Source organism: Peromyscus leucopus, chromosome 18 (genome assembly GCF_004664715.2).
Source record: "Peromyscus leucopus breed LL Stock chromosome 18, UCI_PerLeu_2.1, whole genome shotgun sequence".
Taxonomy (NCBI): Eukaryota; Metazoa; Chordata; class Mammalia; order Rodentia; family Cricetidae; genus Peromyscus; species Peromyscus leucopus.
The window spans coordinates 12457017-12479152 of record NC_051078.1 but is presented as its reverse complement, the minus strand read 5'-3'; the positions used below and the strand labels follow the sequence as shown (position 1 = coordinate 12479152).

At 44.5% G+C, this 22136-nt stretch overlaps 1 protein-coding gene across 2 annotated transcripts in view; it reads right to left on the bottom strand.

Annotated features, from left to right (window-relative positions):
- Nup107 (nucleoporin 107) overlaps nucleotides 1–19749 on the bottom strand; it is a 43576-nt gene extending 23827 nt beyond the window's left edge. Inside the window, exons 1-12 of one of the 2 annotated variants that reach the window (XM_028869631.2) lie at nucleotides 19581–19749; nucleotides 17343–17434; nucleotides 16823–16909; nucleotides 15788–15903; nucleotides 13741–13885; nucleotides 12471–12574; nucleotides 9084–9211; nucleotides 8447–8495; nucleotides 5227–5298; nucleotides 4751–4839; nucleotides 2301–2379; nucleotides 381–494 (exon numbers count right to left, since the gene is read on the bottom strand). In XM_028869631.2, coding sequence (XP_028725464.1) covers nucleotides 381–494; nucleotides 2301–2379; nucleotides 4751–4839; nucleotides 5227–5298; nucleotides 8447–8495; nucleotides 9084–9211; nucleotides 12471–12574; nucleotides 13741–13885; nucleotides 15788–15903; nucleotides 16823–16909; nucleotides 17343–17434; nucleotides 19581–19588 — 1083 coding nt within the window. In that variant the 5' untranslated portion in view covers nucleotides 19589–19749. Of the gene's footprint in view, nucleotides 1–380; nucleotides 495–2300; nucleotides 2380–4750; nucleotides 4840–5226; nucleotides 5299–8446; nucleotides 8496–9083; nucleotides 9212–12470; nucleotides 12575–13740; nucleotides 13886–15787; nucleotides 15904–16642; nucleotides 16660–16811; nucleotides 16910–17342; nucleotides 17435–19580 lie in introns of those variants that run through there. The other variant, XM_028869632.1, reaches the window with a different exon arrangement.
- Between the last annotated feature and the right edge of the window lie 2387 nt (nucleotides 19750–22136).

The window sequence follows — 22136 nt, the reverse complement described above, 5'->3', positions numbered from 1 at the left end:
AAATCCTGTCTCAAAAAACCAAGAAAAAAAAAAAAAGGAAAAAATTAAATGTCTCTATAATGAGAAGAGCGATCACTCATTTAGTCATCGATGTTTCCTTCAAGTCAACCTAACCAAGAGCAATGGGGGAGCCCGAGGACCTTAAGTGTGTGAGGCTGCGGCTAGAGTCTGCAGTGCAGTGGAGCAAGGCAAAGCTGGGCCTGTGGAAGGATTCGCTGAGAGTTCGGGAACCAGGGGGAACTGCTCTCTGTGCTTTATCTGGAAATGGCCACGGGGCAGAGGCAGCACACTGGATGGGATCACGGCTTGGCCACGAAGACTCTTCCAACTCTGGGTCTACCGCACGTGGACCTGAGCAAGCCGGGAATCCCATCACTTACCTCTTCTGTCATCCCAGCGCGGATTAGAGTGAAAAGGTACTTAAGTAATCTAACTTCATCTTCTCTATCCAGATCATCAAGCGGCATTTTCTGTCTAATAGGAGCATCAGGGTCCTAGGAAAAAAACCACCATTAAGTGCAGATATTTGGAACCTACATACATTTAAAACTTTTGTTGATTCGTTTGTTTAAACCTTAGTCAGTCATACATATGGTGCTAGGGATCAAACTCAGGGCTCTAACGCTGAGCGTATAAGCTACAAAACCCTGGCCCTATATACACCTACACGTTTTAAAAATCATCATGGCGTGATGAATCTATACGGTATCTATACACAGAAACAAGCTCCTTTAAAATCTCATTAATAAAGAGAATGAAGTGTCACAAGGGTTCCTAATAGGCCCATTTGTCTGCTGCCCCCACCTCATGCCGGAATAGATTTTGTTGGCCAACATGGCGCATGCCTAGTGAGTGCAGAATACCACTTGCCCAGCCCAGCCTAGCCAACTAACAGTACACTAAGCGTATTCCGTCGCTGTACTTGGAAGAGACCTAGAGGATGGACAAACACAAAGGAAGAACGGAAGGGCTCCAGTCTGACTAGAAAGCATGAACTTTCTAAGAACACAGGGCAAAGAGAGCTCACTAAGTACTCCTTGTGCTTCCTAAGTACTCCGGTGCTTACTAAGGACTCCTTGTGCTTACTAAGTACTCCTCGTGATTACTAAGTATTCCTTATGATTACTAAGTACTCACTTGTGCTTACTAAGTACTCCTTGTGCTTCCTAAGTACTCCTGTACTTACTAAGTATTCCTTGTGCTTCCTAAGTACTCCTTGTGATTACTAAGTATTCCTTATGATTACTAAGTACTCACTTGTGCTTACTAAGTACTCCTTGTGATTACTAAGTACTCCTTGTAAAGCACAAAAGGAGCTGGAGGCATAGCTCAGTGGTAGAGAAGTTACCCAGCATGCACATGGGCTCAGTCCTAAGTGGTGTAAAACAAACACAACCAAACGCATACAATATCCACCTCTTCAAGAAAACAAAACAGCAAACCCAACTACACACTAGTTACTAATAAACAAAAATATTCCAGAACACTAGAAAAGGGGGGCGGGGGTTGTCTCAAGTTCAAGGCCAGCCTGAGCCACACAAAGATCCTATCTCAAAAGAAAAAAACAAAAACAAAAACAAAAAACCAAAAATGGGGCTGCCTGTAACTCTAGGTGACCAAATGTCCTGCCTGGTCTCTGCAGGTACCTGTACTCACAATTGCATACATCCCCACAGAATACATATATGCATAAATAAAAACAAACACAAAAATTCCACAAACTTCTAAAAGGATCATTCCGACTTAACACATTTGTGTGTTTGAACATTTAGCATTAATACAGTCTTCACTTTAGCAGCAAATAGCACGCACAATCACAATGAATTTCAAACAAAGTGATTTTAATGTCACTTAAGAAATGATTATCACTTATCTTCAAAGACAACTTCATTTCCAAGAACGCTGACTGTCCTGGTTAGTTTTATCTCAACTTGACACACAAACTAGAGTTATCTGAAAGGAGGGATCCTCAATTGAGAAACTGCCTCCCTAAGATCCAGATGTAGGACATTTTCTTAATTAGTGATTGTCCGGGGTTGGGGGGCGCCAATGTGGGTGCGGCCATCCCTGGGCTGGTGGTCCTGGGTTCTATAAGAAAGCAGGCTGAGTAAGCCATGGGGAGCAAGTCAGAAAGTAGCACCCCTCCATGGCCTCTGCATCAGCTCCTGCCTCCAGGTTCCTGCGCTGTTTGAGTTCCTGCCCGGACCTCCTTTGATGATTTGAAATGTAAGTCAAATAAACCCACTCTCTTTGGTCACAGTGTCCCGTGGCAGACGTGGTCACCCTAACTAGGAACTTACCAGTTCAGTGACGAGAGGCCGGACACTCCCTATATAAGACAGTAGCTGCCGCTGTTTTAAGGTGTGGAGGGTATTTTCCCTGAAAAAAGAAATAGCAGTTTTATATAGGGCTATCATAATACTTTTTTTTCTTTTTGTAGGTAACAACACCCCACTCCCCCGCCCCCCACAAGTACACTTGTTGTGTTCAAAACAAGGAAAAAAAGACAACAAATGTAGAAAAACGCACCAAGTCCATAACACAGAAGGCAGTTTGATGAATGAGGATGGTGAACTTGTTTTCATGCCTTGGTGGCCAATCACAAGCCTGCTTTTATATAGTCCTGGGTGACCTGGAACTCATTATGCAGACCAGCTGGCCTAAACTGGGACTTACTTGACTGCCTCCTGGTTGCTGAGACTAAAGGTATGTGCCACCATGCCTATCAGCAGTCTTTACTTCTTTTATACATATACATACATACATACACATATATCTATATCTATCTCTCTCTCTCTCTCTCTCTCTCTCTATATATATATATATGTATATACATATATATATATATATATATATATATATATATACATATATATATATATATGTCAGAGCCCCTTGACTGGAGTTACAGGCGGCTGTGAGTCATCTGTGATGGTTTGAAAGAAAGTGGCCCCCAAAGGGAGTGGCACTATTGGGGGTGTGGCCTTGTTGGAGGAAGGGTGCCACTGTGGAGTTGGGCTCTGAGGTCTCATATATGCTCAAGCCACACTCAGTGTCTTTGACCACTTCCTGTTGCCTTCAGATCAAGGGGTAGAATTCTCAGCTACTTCTCCAGCACCACATCTGCCATGCTCCCTGCCAAGCTGCTAATGGACTAAACCTCTAAAACTGTAAGCTGCCACCTCAATTAAATGTTTTCCCTTGTAAGAGTTTCTGTGGTCATGGTGTCTCTTTGCAGTAACAGAAACCCTAAGACATCATCCAACATGCGTACTGAGAACTGAACTCAGGTATTCTGAAAGAGCAATCGTGGGTCACTGCTCCAGACCCCCCACTTATTTCCTTAATAGTCTCAGTCTCCCTCCCTGCCCCCCTCCCTCTATTGAGACAAGGTCTTACTATGTAGCCTTGACTGGCCTGGAGCTTACTGTGTAGACCAAGCTGGCCTTGAACTTAAGAGAAATCTGCCCGCCTCTGCTGCTGCCTTCCAAATGCTGGAATTAAAGGTATACACTATCACATCCATTGTGTCTTTAAATGAGAGGTTTTCAATTTTGATGAAGTCAATTTTTTCTTGAAACATTTATTAACACCAAAGCATTCTGGATTGCTTTTAAATTCAGAACTATAATTATGCTAAATTTAAGGGTGGCATAATGCAAGTAGGTGAATCTTTCTGAACACATGTTTTCTGCAGTTTGTTAACACAATCCAGCTCCAGTTAACACAAATGATCACATAAATGTATGGGTCTGTTTAGGGTTCTGTATCACTAAAGCTTTAAGAAATGGAGAACAGCTCATGAAAAAAGTTATAAAAGTCTTTATCAGGGAAATCTGCCCTCCCCTCAAGTTCTCTTTCAGAAAAACGAACTACTCAACTCAACTATTTCTTCTTCCTGATTTTGAGGATTTCACTTGTAGCCCAATCTGACCTTTTTTTTTTTTTTTTTAAAGATTTATTTATTTATTATGTATACAGCATGTATGACTGCAGGCCAGAAGAGGGCACCAGATCTCATTACAGATGGCTGTGAGCCACCATGTGGTTGCTGGGAATTGAACTCAAGACCTCTGGAAGAATAGCCAGTGCTCTTAACCTCTGAGCCATCTCTCCAGCCCACGATCTGACCTTTAACCCAAGTCCTCCTGCCTCCACCTCCTGAGCTGTTGGTACTATAGTCTCAAACCAAGATCTAAAAGTCTTTTTTATTTACACAGAGGGTTTCTCTGTGTAGCTCTGGCTGTCCTGACACTAAAAAAATAGAATATATTTCAGTTTCATTTCTTCCCAAAGCATGTGAACCCTCACGGGCTCTCTCTCTCTTTCTTTTCTCTCCTTCTCTCCCCTTCCTTCCCTTCCCCTCCTTCTAGGCTGGCCTAGAACTCACTATGTAGACCAGGCTGGCCTGTCTGTAGACCAGGCTGGCCTCGAATGCAGCAATCCATCGCCTCTGCCTCCCAAGGTATTAAAGGCATATGCCTCCACACCTGGTGGTATTTTTATTTTAAAAACAAAAGCTTGGCTGGGCGGTGGTGGCGCACACCTTTAATCCCAGCACCCAGGAGGCACAGGCAGGCGGATCTCAGTGAGTTTGAGGACAGCCTGGTCTAGAGTGAGTGCCCGGACAGCCAGGGCTATACAAAAAAAAACCCTGTCTCTAAATACAAAACAAAACAAAATTTAAAAAAGCAACATTTAACAGATGCCTCGAAAAACCAAAAAAAAAAAAAAAAGCTTAGTTACTCACCAATATACTGATTTTGCATAAAACTCAATATTATCAGAAAAATCTCCAATTTCATCTTTGGCAATACTTTCTAGCCAATCTACCACCAACTAGGAAAGAAAGAAAAAAATTAAAGATCACTTTAACTCTAAAATCTGTTTTATTTTTAATAGTACTTCCACCCTTAATCTGAAGTTCCTGATATCAAATAACAACTTTTTCCAACCACTATTTTTACTTTTTAAGATAAACAAACATCCAACAATAGTATTTCCTATAGGAATAATGCTATTTTTAATAGTCTCTCCCTGGAAACACAAATGTTATTATTTAAAAGTTGAAGAACATCCCAAATTTCTTTTAATTACCAAAAAAAAAAAAAAATCAAGAAGAAAATTAAAAGAGGTAAGTTAAAAAAACAAAAGTGCAGTAGTTTGTATGTCATTTCCCTTTTCTCCATGTTTTTTACAGAAAGAATTAAAAAATTCCAGCCACACCTGACTCTGGCGGACCAGTGAGTCCCTCTGAAATAACGCTTCCACAACCGTCTTCTCGCTGGCGTTAATAGCCTGTGACGACAGAGAACAGTTAAGGGGAGGGAGGATGGAGGAGGGCACAGACTTCAAACCAAAGGCAAGTCACAACTCAGTGCATTTAACACCTGTATTTGCCCTCCACTTTACGGGGCTTTCCTTTCGTTATTTAGACAGGGTCTCTGTGTAGATCAGGCTGGCCTGGAACTCACTCTGTAGACCAGGCTGGCCTGGCACTCACTGAGACCTGACCGCCTCTGTCTCCCGAGAGCTGTATTAAAGGCATGTATCAACGCCTGACTTTATATGTATTCTTAAAAATTATTATTTTTTTATTTTTATTTTTGGTTTTTGAGACAGGGTTTCTCTGTGTAGCCCTGGCTGTCCTAGAACTCATTATGTAGACCAGGCTGGCCTCGAACTCAGAAATCCACCTGCCTCTGCCTCCTGGGTGCTGGGACTAAAGGCGTGCACCACCACCTCCTGGCTCCTTAAATGTTATTTATAAATAAAATTTAAACTATACACTGTCTACTTTTTACCTGACAATTTAATTTGTTATATTTTTAAATTCTGCCTCTGAGCTGGGACACAGCTGTGTCACAGGGTGCTGGCCTGACACTCGCAAACGTGAGTCCACCCTGGAACTGCACGAGAATAACGTCTCCCATCTCCACAGATGGTGTTTCAGAAAAAGGCACACACACACACACATGGAAAGAAGAAGAAGGTTGCTGGTCATTCTGCTGGATGCCTATGATCTCAGCAGCCAGGAGGCGGAAGCAGGAGGCTTGCCAAGAAGTCAAGGCCTGGGTTCCAGGCTCCCAAGAAAGACCTGTTCTCAAACAAAACTGCCCCCCCCCCCCAATTATATAAAGAGCTGGTTGTAGTCATGGCACCATACTAGAAAATGAGTATTCCAGAACTCTACAGTATTTTCCTTTAAGACAGCACAAATTAATAGGTAATGAAACCTAAGTGCTTCCCAAGGCTACTGAAACTGACTTTACAGCCAGGTCAGGGGCACACACCTGCAGTCCCTCTATTCCAGAGGCTGAGGCAGGAGGATCAGAGTATGAAACCTAGGCTACACAGTCATACCTGATTAAAAACAGAATTGGAGGCTGGAAAGATGCCTCAGCACTTAAGAGAACCTGCTGCTCTTGCAGAGGACTGGGGTTCAATCCCAGCATCCACAAGGGGCTCACTACCTAACTTCAGTTCCAGGGGATCCAACACCCTCTTCTGACCTCAGCAGGCACCAGACACACATGTGGTACACAGACATACATGCAGGCAAATACATAAAATAAGAATAAATCTCAAAATGATTTTTTAATTGAAAGAAAACGATGACACCAATGTAATAGACTACTTGGTTAAACTAGTAATACCATGCCTGATGAGCAGAATACTTGCTTTAGAATTTAGAATATTGGGTCTGGAGAGATGGCTGAGCAGTTAAGAGCACTGGCTGCTCTTCTAGAAGACATGAGTTTGGTTTCCAGCACCCACATGGTAGCTCATAACTGTCCATAACTCCAGTTCCTGGGAACCCCCAGGCACACGTAGTGCACAGATACGCATGCAGGCAAAACCACATAAAAAGATAAAATCATCTTCAAATTTTGCAGCTTGGGTTACACTAACTAGACATTATCTCAAAAGTAAAAATAAAAACAGAGGCTGGGGATGCAGCTCTGGGGTAGCACAGGAACAGCAGCAGCAGCAGCAGCAGCAGCAGATCTGATCCCTAGAAGGCGGTGCTTCTCCAGACATCTCTGCTCATCCTCCAGGAACAAGTCAATTTGTATACTCTTCAGTAGAAAACACACAGACACACACACACAGACACACACACACTTTTCTGAACTTATTCTGCAGAACCAGCACAATACTAGACATCAAGATCAAATGAGGGTGTTACAGAAACAGACCACAGAAAAATAACATGCCTAATAAAACTTAACAGTATATTTAGGAACACTACCTTAGTTTACCTTATCTGAAATAATGCAACATTAGGAAAATTATCATTACAATCCATTATGACAATAAATTAAAGTTGTTACAGAAGCTAAAAAAATAACAAAAAGAAACAAACAAACAAAACAAAACCACTGACTATATCCAGTCCCCATTCCAACTATTAACAAAAAACTTCCTTCTTACCAGTGACCAAGAACTTACATATTAAAATAAGATATTTTCCTCTAAAATAGAGAAGTAAAATAATCTAAAACAGTTATGATGATTTATATCTTCACATACAAATAAGAGGTTGGGGGACAGAAAAAAAGACAGCCTCATATAAAATTATTATAATTGACATACAAATTTATTATTAATAAGTTTTTAAAAAGCAAAATAAAAAAGGATGGGCTGGGATGCAGCTGGCTGGCAGAATGCTTGCCTAGCATACATAAGGCCCTGGGTCTGGTTGGTGCCGCGGTGTGCCCTAATAATTCCAGCAGTGCTGCAGTTCAAGGTCCCCCAGACAGGTCTCTGCCAGTTTATACTTCAAGGAGACTGTCTCAAAAGACTCACAGTAAAGAAGTCCCTGAAACGAAACACTACAAGGCTAGGTGGCGTGCCGGGGCACACCTGTGATTTCAACACTCGTGAGGTGGAGACAGAAGGATGGGCGGGGACTCTGAGGCCACCTGGACTATCAAACCACACCCAGTCCCAAAAAAGGAGACCAAAAAGCCAAACCAAATCAGACATGAGTAGTTTGATGATGTGTGTGTATAGAGATGCATAGAAAATACTTGATAGGATGCAAACCAAGTTATTAAGTTAGATAATTAGAAATAAAAAAGAACTTTGGCCGGGCGGTGGTGGCGCACGCCTTTAATCCCAGCACTCGGGAGGCAGAGCCAGGCGGATCTCTGTGAGTTCGAGGCCAGCCTGGGCTAAGTGAGTTCCAGGAAAGGCGCAAAGCTACACAGAGAAACCCTGTCTCGAAAAAAAAACCAAAAAAAAAAAAAAAAAAAAAAAAACCAAAAAAAAAAAAAAAAGAACTTTGACCTTCACCCACAAATATAAATATCTGATTACTCTGATAGTCTTTTAAGTACTTGTAGATTTTTTCAAATGGGGAAATGCAAACGGAGGGTTGAAAACACAGTCAGTCTCCCAATTGTAAGTACCCATAATGGAAAAAAATTAATAGAAAACTTACAGCAACTGCAAACATATTTTCCTCTTCTAATGAAGACTGTATTCTGTCTCTGGGGACAATAATATAAAATGAAAAGGCTTTATTTTAAACAAATGCGTAAAACCACCTTTAAAGCTGTTCCACATTCTACTAGGCAGAAACAAATAAGCTGCCAACTAACTAAATCATCACATTTAATGTAAGATTTAGTACTAAGTATGTGATTAATCTAATTTTGACACCTGAATAAAGAAAGCTGTATTTACTACTGTAGCCTTTAATGGCATCTGCTCAGGACATATGGCAAAATTAATCATGATTTTCTTTCAGTATTTCATAATAAAAACCAAACCACCAAGTCTCTCTTTCCCACTTTCTGCAGCCCGGGCTTGCCTCAAACTCTCAATCCTTCTGCCTTAGCCTCCTGGGACTATGCATGGACATTACTTTGTCCAGCTAAAGACCAATGTTTTTTTTGTAGTTATGACCTGATAGGCCCCTCTTCTCATGACTCTTGACACCTGAAATATTAGAAATGATAAATCTCAAGATTAGCAAAACCTACTCTAAACCTATCTCTCACTAAAATTTAAGTTAATTTGCCTAATTGGCTTGTTACCTTACGTTTATCTCACTTATGAGTTCTAGACAACTTTACCTATACAAAGACGCAAGCAGCCTCCACGTGACCATCTCTTGCTGAAGAAGCCAGAGCATGCTGGCTGTCTTTGAAAACTTCTGCAGTCCAGGGGTTGCTCGGCTCACTATTTTACTCAGTATATTCACCTAAAATTAAAAACACAGACATAAAGAGGCTGTTTTCCTACAATTCCGAGTTACTAGTATCTTTGTGTTCAAGTATAGAGTGTTAATAGGAACCTTGTGCAGTACAAGTACATACTTTCCCTGCCTACCTATTATGTTTTTGAATAGAATGCAATGTAGCATTCTCATCAGAAATGATGATAATTTAAGAAAAGTATGTTTATGTGAATATACATAGGAGCTTAGCATTCTTTCTAGAATTTTTGGTTTTTCAAGACAAGGTTTCTCTGTGTAACAGCCCTGGCTGTCCTAGAACTCACTTTTTGTAGACCAGGCTGGCTTTGAACCCACAGAGATCCACCTGCCTCTGCCTCCTGAGTGCTGGGATTAAAGTGTATGCAACCACGCCCAGGTAGAGCTTAATATTCTTTAAATTTCAGATCCCACAACAGTAACCACAGATATATTTTTTTCTCTCCATATATACACCCAGAGGATAAGTTAAATTTATACCTTATAAAATCATATAAACCAGTAACAATGACTATCTTAAAACTATGTCTAAAAAAATTTTGACATGTAACAAACCAAGAAAAAAAAATTCTTAATGATTGGGACCAAAACATGTTATTTCTAAACAAAACTTTAACAAACCCCCTCCTTTTTCTAATTTGGTGACCTGAACCCTTTTTAGGACTGAGGCACAAGAGAATCTAATAAAATTTATATAAATATTCCCCCTGAAACACACACCAAATAGTGGAACGGGGAGATTAGGCCTGGAAGCAAAGGCAATCAATCTGTTTAGAAGTGATGAGCAACATGGGTGAGGAGACGACTGAGAAACAGACCATCCTCACCAGAACACAATCACACCGGCCTACCACCCTGCAGGAGATGTGCGGTCTGAGAACCAGGGTTTAGGAGAAGCATCACCTGGACATTACTCATTCACTGAACCCTTACCCGCAGCTGAGGGCTGATAAGATAGTCTACTGGGAAATGCTGCTTGACGCCAAGCCACAGTGGAAGAATTGACTCCCACAAGTTGTCTCTGACCTCCACACAAACCCCGCTTTCACACAATAAAAGAAGGTTTAAAAGTATTCAATGTTAAAAGATATATTGGCTATTATTATTCTGATTTTTGGAGTGCGATATGTGTGTGTGTGTGTTGTGTATTTACATGTTTGCGTGGGTGTATAAAATGGTGTGTGTGTATGCATGTGGAGGTCCGAAGTCGATTTAGACAGTCTCTAACATTCTCCACTTATTTACTGAGGCAGGGTCTCAGTATGTAACCCTGACTGGTCTTAAACTCAGAGATCAGCTTGCCTTTACCTGCCAAGGGCTGGAATTAAAGGAATGTGTCACGAGACCCAGTTTGCCAGTGTAATTTTTGAGAACGTGTCTTCCTGAACCTGGAGCTCACTGCCTGGCTTATTGCCAGCCAATAAGCAATCCCCGTCTCTACCCTGACATCCTCTTAATACTACTCACCCGGCCACGTACTGAACCCAGGTCCTCACACTTGTGTGCCAACCACTCTATTGGCTGGGCTGTTTCCCAAGTCAACACTCTGCTCTTCTGGAGTTCTTTTGTTTTATAAAGAGCAGTTTGAGGGTCACAGCCAAACTGAACGAAAGTTAAAGAACCCAACACTGCTCCCACGTATGCGTGGACTACCACGTTATCAGTACCTGGCAATAAGGGGTGCATCTACTACCATCGGTGAACCCCGCAGCCCAAAGTTTATAGTTTGCATTGGGATTCACACATGGTGGTGACATTCCACGGGCTTTGAGAAACGTCTCCTGAGAGGCATTCACGAGCACCACAGAGAACAGCGTCACTGCCCTGAAAACCCTCATCTGGCCATCTCTCCTTCCTGCCTCACTAAACTCGTGGCAGCCCACAACCCCGCCACTATCTCACTGTGCCTCTCCAGAGTGCCATACAGTTCGGATCACACGTCAGCAGCTTTCCAGACTGGCTTCTTCCTTTAACAGCGTGTACTTAAGGTTTCAGTGTCTCTTCAGGACTTGAGAGCTCTTAGTCTCCATTTCTGGATGTTTGATTCAGTCACAACTAAAGGCCATCCTGGTTGCATCTGTTTGTATGAACAGAGCTGCCTCCAGCCTGTGTTGGTTTCTGTGTAGGCATACTTTAAGTTCACTTGAGTAAATACCAAAGACCACACCAGTGCCAGCTTATGTTGTAAGACCATGGTTAACCTTACAAGAACCCGCCCGACCGTTTTCCCTCATGGCTGAGCCACTGTGCACTCCCATCAAAGATGGAGACTTCCTGCTGCTTCACATGCTGCTACCCGTGGGTGGTGTATTCTGGACTTTCCAAAGACTGACTTACGTGTGCGCATGTGTGCCTGTGTGAGTCTATGAGCACCACCTGCACGTAGTGCTAAAGGCACCTGAGGCTACTGGATCCTCTGGAACTACATCACAGGCAGTTGGGAGCCACCACGTGGGTGCTGGGAAACGAACCTCAGTCCTCTAAGAGCAGCCAGTGCTCCTAACCCCTGAGCCCTCTCTCCAGGCCTGTCTTCCGGAGTGTCACCATTTTAACAGGCCTGCAGCTGTCCGGCCTTCCCCTTGCTATCTCACGATGTGACACGTTCTCTACGCACACTTATTTGGTGTCTGTGGACCCTCTCTGCTTGGCGGCCTGTCTCCATCTTTTGACCAGTATTAATGTCAAGAGTTCTTTGTACATTGTAGACTTTATTTTTTGCTGTGTGCACATGTGTATGTGGGTGTTCTCAGCTGTGTATATGCGGCTGTGCTCGTGCGTGCACACATGCGTGCACTCACACATGGTGCTCTCCACAGCTATGTGCCACTGGGTGCCGGGGATCTGAACTCAGGCTCCGTGATTACTGTCAGCCTCTTTCTCACTGAGCTGTCTCTCCAGCCTTGGACTTTCTTTTTGCTTTCTTTCTTTTTGGCTTTTTGAGAGAGGGTTTCTCTGTGTAACAGCCCTGGCTGTCCTGGAACTCACGTTGTAGACCAGGCGGGCCTCAACGTCCCAGTGCTGGGATTAAAGGCGTGCACCACCACCGCCCGGCTAGACTTTCCTTTTTCAAGAGCAGATTCCTCTTTTTCTCCAAATAAGAGTCTACGGACCCGGAGTATGTAAAAAGCAGAGACCCTCTGACCAGTTCCCCTGCCCATCCACCATGCAACCCAGTAAGCACAGAACGGGGATTAGCAGACTAACATCTAAGCACTGAACTTTCCCAGCCATGGATGGAATCGATTACCTGACTAGCACAGATATTTTCGTACTCTTCTACAAGTTCAAACACTGTGGTGGAAGAGTGCTTCAAGAAGGACTGCAGGAAGTCAGAGAACATACTCATGGAGGCTGCAACACAGGAGACACGAGGAAGCAAGAGTGAGCGACAGTTCCAGAAATCCCACTGGTCTAAAACCCACAGAGCAGCTACAAGTCTTTCCCTCCCGCCAACACAACCGTCGTTTTAAGAACTAGTGACTCGGGGCTGGAGAGAGATGGCTCGGTGGTCCACAGCATTTGCTGTTCTTGCAGGGGACCCAGGCTTGGTTCCCAGCACCCACATCCCATGGAGGCTCACAATCATCTGTACCTGCAGCTCCAGGGGACCTACTGTCCTCTTCTGAACTTCAAGAACACCAGCACTCACGTGGTACACACACACACACACACACACACACAGGCAAAACATTCATACACAGAAAAAAAATTTTTTTTTTAAGTTTACAAATTTTTAGCCAGGCGGTGGTGGCACATGCCTTTAATCCCAGGACTCAGGAGACAGAGGCAGACAGATCTCTGAGTTCAAGGCCGGCCTGATCTAGTGAGTTCTGGGACAGCCAAGGCTACACAGAGATCTGTCTCAAAAACAAACAACAAAACTTTACAAATTTTTAACAGTGTTGTTCAGTGGCTTTAGGCACATTCACGCTGTGGTGTTGCCTGTACGGAAGGAAACCCATCCACAGAACTCTTCCTTTTGTAAAATTTACCTCTGTAACCAATCAGTAGCCCTCCATCCCATCTCTCCCTCACCCCCTGGTAACCATCACTCTACTTCGTATCTGTGAGTTAAGCACTTTAAGTACATCATGAAAGTGAGCGATGCAGTATTTCCCCGAGGCAGGGTCTCCGTAGTCCAGCTGGCCTCACACACAGATGAGACTCCACCTGCCTCTTCCCTGAAGTGCCGAGATCACAGGAGTGTGCTACTGTGCCCAAGGGCCTGAGTGTGTTTACATTTCTCCATGTTTACTAGCAGTCTGATACACACACGCACACGCACACTCTGTTATTGAGAAAGAGTTCTGCTATCTAGCCTAGGCTGGCTGGAAATTGCTATGTAGACTAGGCTAGTCTCAAACCCGCAGAGATCCACCTGCCTTTGCCTCCCAAGTGCTAGAATACAGGCCTGTACTACTATGATCAGCAAAAAAGCCACATTATGATGATGTTCAGGAACAGGTTTCTTTGATCTCAACGAAGTAATAATCCACTTAAATCCCCAAGCCAATTACCAGCCTCTCCAGGGTCGTCTTCACGTAACATAACAGCACTTAGGTTTATGTCCTCGGTCACATTGTGGGGCTCCAGGTTTGTGTAGAGCCCTAAACGCTGCGATGAGAATGCAGCTGCCCAGGTACTGTCGTCCAGATTAGTTACCTTAAAGGAGAAAGGAGAGCAATGGCGCCATCGTCATTAAAAAGCAAATTAATAATGATACAGTGCTTTTCCATCTCACATGTTTTTCATTTGAAAGACTGTGATCTTGTTAAGGAAGCCACGAGCTTTGTTTTCATTTTATGTGTTTGCCTGTATGTGGGTCTACACGCCACTTTTGTGCACGGTGCTCAGAGGCCAGAAGAGAACACTGGATCCTCTAGGCTGGAGTTGGAGGTGGCTGTGAGCCAAGATGCGGGTGCTGGGAATCAAACTTGGGTCTTCTGGGAAAGCAGTCAATGCTCTTAACCACTGAGCCATCTATCTCCCCAAATCCAGTACCTGAGGATGATTCTTTTAGCTTAAACATTTTTTTGTTTTACAACAGGTCTCATGTATGTAGCCCAAGCCCACCTCCAATGCACTAGGTTGCTGAGAATGACCTTGAACTTCTGATCCCCCTGCCTGTACCTCCCGCATGCTGGGATACCAGGCATAGACCACCACTGAGACCCAGGCTGACTCCCACCCCCACCCCAAAAGGAGGTGTGTTTAACCTCTAACAAAGCAAAGTTAAAAGGTAGAACTACCCTTCAGGAAAGAGCTAGTCCAGATATCTTTATATGTACATAAAAATCTCCAGGCCTGTTTAATAAACCACAATGTCCAAGCCAGAACCATTTTGATTTTGGAATTAAATATGCCTTGAGAGTAGTTTTTGTTTGCTTCTTCGACACAATGCATTCTTTTCCTCATTGGTATATTTAATAACCAGGTGAAGCCACTGCGCATTACAGCGTACACAACATTTCTGCTGCTGTTTTCAGTACTGTACCACAGTGACTATGGTACTCCTAGAGACTCTCTCATCCTTTCCTGCAATGTTCTCTTCCACCTTGAGTAGAAAAGCCGGACTCAGCGTCCTGTACTCTTACAACACAGACGGCTCTAGTCACCATATGGGGAAAGAGGGTTTTCCTTACAAAAGCCAGGAATCAATTCAGAGGCAGACACAGATGGGTCCTTTAATTCAATTCGGATCCCGCCTACCGTCAGATCCCACAGGTAGACAGTCTTCTTCTTCCTTACCATGTCTCTCATCTTTTAACAGTCACGCTCTTGTTTATTTGTTTTGTTCTTTGAGACAGGCTTCTCTGTGTGGCCCTGCCGTCCCGGAACTCACTCTGCAGTCCTCGGCCTCCTGCGTGCGGGCATCAAGGGCGAGAGCCACCACTGCCCGAGCCTGAGCCTCATTTTCAAGACAGGGTCTCTCACTGGATCTGGAGCCCACTGCTTCGGCTAGACTGGCTGGCCAGTGAATTCCAGGTTCCGCCTGTCTCTGCCCGTGCCCCCGTACCCCAAGCTCCCAGGTCTAGGGTTACAGGGTTGCTTTACCCAGCTTTTACATTACTGCTGGAGATCTGAACTCAGGTCTTATGCTTGTGAGGCAAGCAGTTTACACCCCAGCCATCCCTCAGCCTTCTTTGTAAAACAGCCGGGTGTGGTGGTGCAGACACTCAGGAGGAAGAGGCAGGTGGATCTGTGAGTTTGAGGCCAACCTGGTCTACACAGTGAGACCCTATCTCAAAAAAAAAAAACAAAAAACAAAACCAGAACCGAAACCAACCAACCAACCAACAAAAGAGGACTGGCTTTAACAGCCATCGACAGTTTTAGAATGCATTTCATTTGGTCCGCAGACAGTCAGACTTGGGAATTTACCTGTCTCAATGTCACTGCTATCATTTTCCGTGCCGTGACATGCTCCAACATTTGATGTTGTTCAAATGTCTAACCAATCCTATCACTCCACACAACCCCAAATTACTTTCATGATGACTCTAACTTTGACTTTCATTAAAAGGCTTTTAAGCCAAGTATTAAAGTGCATTTATTTATACATACCATGGATAGATTTCCCAAGAATCCAGAAGACTGTGTGTGCCGGGGAGACCTCCCTTCTGTTCCAAGAATGCAGGAAATATCTGGGTGTCTGAGTAGGCTTCGGCTTGGTGGGGTAACTACAATGAAAGGTCAGGAACCATCAATACAAAGCATGTAGGCCAGCAACGAAATATATTTCCAGGGTGCAGGGGGGCGGGGGAGCTGCCCCAGTCGGTAAAGTGCTCGTGGGCAAGCACGAGGACCTGAGTTTGGTCCCTAGTGTTACGTAAGAGACTCTGGCACAGGGGCGCACGCTGTGTGACTCCCCAGAGTCGGGGGAGGAGACGGGACACCGAACTCTACTCAGGCATTCCAGACTAATCAGAAAGCTCTAGGTCCCTATGGGGAACCAGCCTCAAAGGGCTGGACGGCTCCTGAGGAAAAATACCCAAGGTCCAACTGTAGACTCGACATGTGCACACATATGTACTCCTGTATGCACATATACACACAATCCCCCAGACACAGTCAAACACTTTAATTTTTGTTATGAAGAATTAATTTTTTTTCTGAAATTGAGCTTATCATACTGACTAAAAAATTTTAACTGTAAAATATACTTTCAATATAAATGTAACTGCACAGACAAAATTTGAAAGCCAAGGCGGCACCAGTCAGCAGATCCTTCACTGTCTCGTTTCAGAGAGCACACTGAGGTGTGCAGTATAGTTAGTCGGCCTGCACTTTAGAGCAAACAGTTGTTTGAGTTCTGTTTCCACTGTGTAAATAACAGCACTAACCCCTTCACACCGGCTCCTCCAAGTCCGCCTTCTTGTCTGGAAAAGCAGGTAACAGTATGTCACCATTACTATGTACTGATATAAAGTACAGTCCTTGTTCCTAAGAGTTCAGATAATTGTAATCATTATCATGTATGCTTACTTCCTAATACTGTAGCCACATATATTATTATTATTTTATTTATTATATAAATGTTAGCTGGTATGATGACTACTACTCTATTAAATACTTTCAAAGCAGAAACAAAAATCTTACAAGGATGTCGAAACGAGCTTGGAGTTCGAGGAATAATTTGGCTTCTTGGTGTAGTATTACCAAAATTTTCATCTTGGTTGGCCTGAACTTAGGAAGAATTAAGGAAAGTTTTCCATGTAGAGAAAAAAAAAATCACTAATGTTAACCACAGATTATTACATACACAAGATGCATGAATACATTTTCTTCAAGAACAAAGCATTTTATCGCCACCACCTTTTCTGGGTACATAGTTGTTTATTCCCTCTGTCCTTAATTTCTCAGATCAGAATTAAATAATATATACTGACTACTAGTTAGCTACCATGACATACTAGTAGGGAACCAGAACATGCTTTCAGAGACACAGACATCTTAACCTCACTGAAGTTCATTGAGAGGGCGTGCCCACCAAGTAAAACACCTGTGGGGGTAATGAACCAATTTTACCACAGTTAATGTTCAGTGCCTCAAAGGAAATCCTGCACCACTGATTCAAAGCATTCTGCAATGTGTACAATTCTTCAAAGACAAAGGATACTTAAAACTCGTTTCTGAGCACTTTGCTTCCTTGCGGTCCGTGTCACTTCTGCCTCCCGGATCACAGGGGATGACATCTCCCCAAAGCTACTCCTAAAACAAACAGTATATAAATAATTTAGCTCTTAGCATTTACAAAAACAAAAACAAAAAAACTTTATCATTATAGTTAAAGCAAAGGATCCTGAGTCAGTCAAGGGGCAGGTCACTCCAACAGCCAAGCTAAGTCTTGCTCGCTCCTCTCAATCCCACTCGATGCTCGGCTGTGAATTGCCTCTCACTTCCTAGTGCCATAATGTTTTGTTTCCTACACAGTTACTTCCGAACCTGAAATCTGTACTAGAGCGACTGCCTCCTGAAGGTAATCTTTCCTGCAGTGGGTCAAGGAGCTGCTTAGCTGCAGAATCCTCTGCAAAGACTTCTGCAGCCTCTAAAACACAGTGATGAGTTCGCTCCGTTATAGGTTATAGGTGCTGAACCAGACTTTGCACCTGCAATCCAAACTGAACTACGTGGTAAGTTCCAGGCCAACCAGGATACAGAGTGAGACCCTGCTTCAAAAATAAACCAAATGAAAGATGAAACAGGCTCTGAGAAATTCTTCAGGTGTTTTGCTTCTCATGCAAACATCATACAATACATTCATACAAACTAAGCCAGTTGTCATGTCAATAGGCAATATAATCATATGGGACCAGGGTTGTATGTAATGTCTGTTTGTTGACCAAAACATCGTTATATAGCCAAAAAACTCAAATTTGTGAGGACTACGTACGCTGTTTGGTGGGAAGAAGGGATTCTAGTAAATTAGAGAAACAACCCTTCAAGTGATGTTCCCCCAGTGTACACTAAGTATGTCTTCTGTCTTGGTATTATTGAAGTCACAGTGCTCCAGACCTCCAACACTGTCACCTGAAGGTTTACAAACTAAACCGTACGGATTAATATTTTAAAACAGCAAACTAGCATGCTTTTCTTCCACTTGAAATCTTCAGATAACTCCCCATAGCCTAAAGAATCAATTCATACTTTTCAGCATATTATTTACAACACATCCCAATTTAGGTCAGCCTATGATGTTCACCCACAGACAGACTGCTGTGAGCCTTCAGCCACTCCAAGCGTGAACACTTTTCATAACTTTAAACCTCTGAGTATGTTTCTTTTACAGAGGTCTGCATGTGCCCCTTGTCACCTGGTGTACATCTACATAAGTTATTCATCAAACAGCTTTATGGAGATATAGAGTTCCACGTTGGTAATCTGGTTCTCTCTCTCCTGTTCTTCAGAACCTCAGGCTTGCTAGGCAAGCACTCTACCACTGAGCTGTACACCCAGCCCCATAACTTGGTTCCTTAATCTCTTCCAGGCTCCCTGTTCCCCGACAAAAGGATGGCAGTACAGATCCTCATAGGTTAGGTCTAAGACTCAATGCACTATTTAAATTTTAAGGAACACACCAAAATAAACCTAGCACAATGTATTCCGTATTAATAATAATGTGCTATCATTACTCAAAAGACCAGCTAGCATGTTACCTGTGACAGGTTTCCCTGACACTCCTGTGACGGGCGGATCTTACACCTCCTCCGTCTAATTTCACGCCGCACAGTATATAACACAGTGTGTTACACCACTTGGCTGTCTTCATTACACAATCAATTCCGCCTATGCCAAGGGACGTGAATAACCCCCTCTTCGTCGCAGGGCGAACATAACCACCTGATCACGTGAGAAAACCAGCTACCTGGCGCTGGCTCGTCTAGGCTGATCCCAGTGACAGCCCACTTGCGTACCGCTGGTATGAATGAATGGCCACAATGAAAACCGCTTTCAGTCTGCACTGAGATGTCAAGGGCTGCTACTGACGACTGCCGGCGGCGGTGTGCGACCTCGGACTGCTGCCGCTCAGTGAGCAGCATTTCCAACGCCGGCCCAGCGCCACCTACCCCGCCCACTTCGGAGAGAAGAACGGCGGGGAGGGAGCGGAACGGGGAACGGAGCCCGGAGCCCGGAGCCCGGGCGTGGAACGCGGGGATCTGCAGCCCCTGCCTCCCGGCTCCACCTCCACCAAATCGCCTTTCCTCCCCGAGCGGCCAAACCCCCGGCAGGGAGACGGAAGGATTGAATGGGGCCGCTCGGCTCCCGCTCCCGCTCCGCTCCCCGCGGAGGTGCAGCGTCACCGACGCCGTCCCGCCCAGACCGAGCCTTGGTCCAGGCGTCCCCCGCCAGGGCTGACCTGTCCATGGCCGCCGCCTCCTCCACCTGAGAACCTTGCAAATCCGACTGCAACCCGGTGGCCACCGCGTTTCAGCCTTCCCGCTCTCCGGAAGCACACCCTTCGCCCCGGAAGCGGGCCCTCGAGGAGCCAGCCCCCCCCCCCTGCGACAAGGACTGAGCAGGGAGAAACAGGGTTCCCACTTGGCGCATGCGTGATTTTCCGCCCACAGCCGCAGGCCCAGAGAGCGCAGGCCCGGAAGTGTGCCAGTCCGGGACTGCGTGGCTGGGCGGGGCCGGGCCGGCGGGAAAGGGGCGGGGTGAGGGGCGGGGCCTGGCGCGTTGCCCGGGGCGACGTTCGTGGGCGTGGTCTGGGCGGAGCGTCCAGCTTAGGGAACTAAGGTCGATGAACTGGACTCTGGGATTCTGATGGAAGGAGCCCACCTCGGCCTTCCTGCGTGGAGTCCGGCCTGCGACACTCCACAGGAGCGTGCCTGTCTCGGGGGGCTTGGGGTGTAGCCTCAGTGGGCGGGTTTTGAAGTTGTTCCCTGTCATTGTTGTTTATGGTTCCTTTACAGAAACAGCCATCTTTTTAAAAATCGAAAAGCAATGCATAAATGCCCCATGGACTCTCACGCCTGTAACACACCAGCATTTGGGAGGCTGAGGCAGGAGGATCACCATGAGTTTGAAGCCAGGCTGAACTAAGAATAAGACCTTGACTTAATAAATAAATAAATAAATAAATAAATAAATAAATAAATAAATAAATAAATAATTTTTTAAAGTTTTAGACATGGAGACCTTACCTTTTCCAGCATCTCAGAGGTCTCAGGCCCTCTGTTAAGTCTAGAAATGAGCTCAGGTTGAACCATAGGATTTCTGGCAGCTAGATAAAAGGCAGCATCCCTCAGGAACTTGAGATTTTCTGTCCTCAAAAGGAGTCTCGCTCCCTAGCTCTTTGTCCTCCTCATGATCCCCACCCTGCACTAATTCCTATTCTCTGTTCTCCCATCATGAGACTCTTATTTCCATCTCTGGCTTCCCTAGGCCTGGCCCTGTCTAGTCTGTTTCTCTCTCTCTCTCTCTCTGCTCTGGACTCATCCAGACACCCAGACACCTCTGGATCCTTCCCTCTCTTACTCACAATAAAAACCTTACCCCTAATGGAGCAGTCATGTGTGTGTGTGGGGGGGGAACGGAGGAAAGTGGAGGCAGGGGGCAAGATCATCCTCAGTTCAAACCACATGAGAGGCAGGCAGACATGTGTTACTTGAGACCTTGCCTCAAAAAAAAAAAAAAAAAAAAAAAAAGAAAGAAAGAAAGAAGAAAAGAAAGAAAGTAGTGATATAGTATTCCCTTCTAATTCAAAATGCTATCTGGGTAAAAAGTAGCATTCAGGGCCTGAAGAACTCAGTTCGTTATTTTTTTTTTTTCCAATTTGAAAGCAATCATTCTTTATTAAGTGACCAGATTACAAAATTAGTGTTAGAAGGGTAGCCGGTAAGCAAGCTTGCCTCGCAGGCCTAATGATCTAAGTTCTGAAGGAGAAAACCAACTACAACTGTCTTTTTTTTTTTTTTTTTTTTTTTTTTTTTTTGTGGGAGGGGGTTTCGAGACAGGGTTTCTCTGTGTAGCCATGGCTGTCCTGGAACTTGCTTTGTAGCCAGGCTGACCTCAAACTCACAGAGATCCGCCTGCCTCTGCCTCCCAAGTACTGGAATTAAAGGCGTGTGCCACCACCGCTCAGTGAGAAAGCCTGCCTTGAAAAACAAACAACAACAACAACAAAAATCCAACCAACCAACCAAACAAACCAACAGGCCAGAGGCTGCAGAGATGGCTCAGTGGTTAAGAGCACTTGCCACTCTTCCAGAGGACCTGAGTTCAGTTCCTACCACCCATATTGGGGCAGCTCATAACTGCCTGTAACTTCAGGGGATCTCACACCCTCTTCTAGTCTTGAAGACACTCATGGATACATACAGAGACGCAAACACACATAAATAAAAATGAAAACCCTCAAAACAAAACAAAGCAGGCCAGGAGATTTACAGTGGTAGTCAGCAGTTACCCAGGCTACCTGAGTAAACGGGATAAGGTAGTCCACTCCATTTTACCTCTGCAACAAAAGTAACTCTGAAATAGCCAATCCACTTTTCCAGTAATTATTTAATTAAATTTTGGGGTTTTGTTTGTTTGTTTTTTGTTTGTTTGTTTGTTTGTTTGCCAAGACAGGGTTTCTCTGTGTAGCTTTGGTGCCTCTCCTGGCTCTCACTCTGTAGCCCAGGCTGGCCTCGAACTCAGAGATCCGCCTGCCTCTGCCTCCTGAGTGCTGGGATTAAAGGTGTGTGCCCCCACGCCTGACTCCCTTTTTTTCTTTATATTTTATTTATTTTTTAATATTTCTATGTGCATTGGTATTTTGCCTGCATGTATGTCTGTTTAAGGATGTCAAATCTTGGAGTTACAGACAGTTGTGAGCCGCCATGTGGGTGCTGGGAATTGAACCCGGGTCCTCTGGAAGAGCAATCAGTGCTCTTAGCCGCTGAGCCCTCTCTCCAGCCCCTCAATTTAT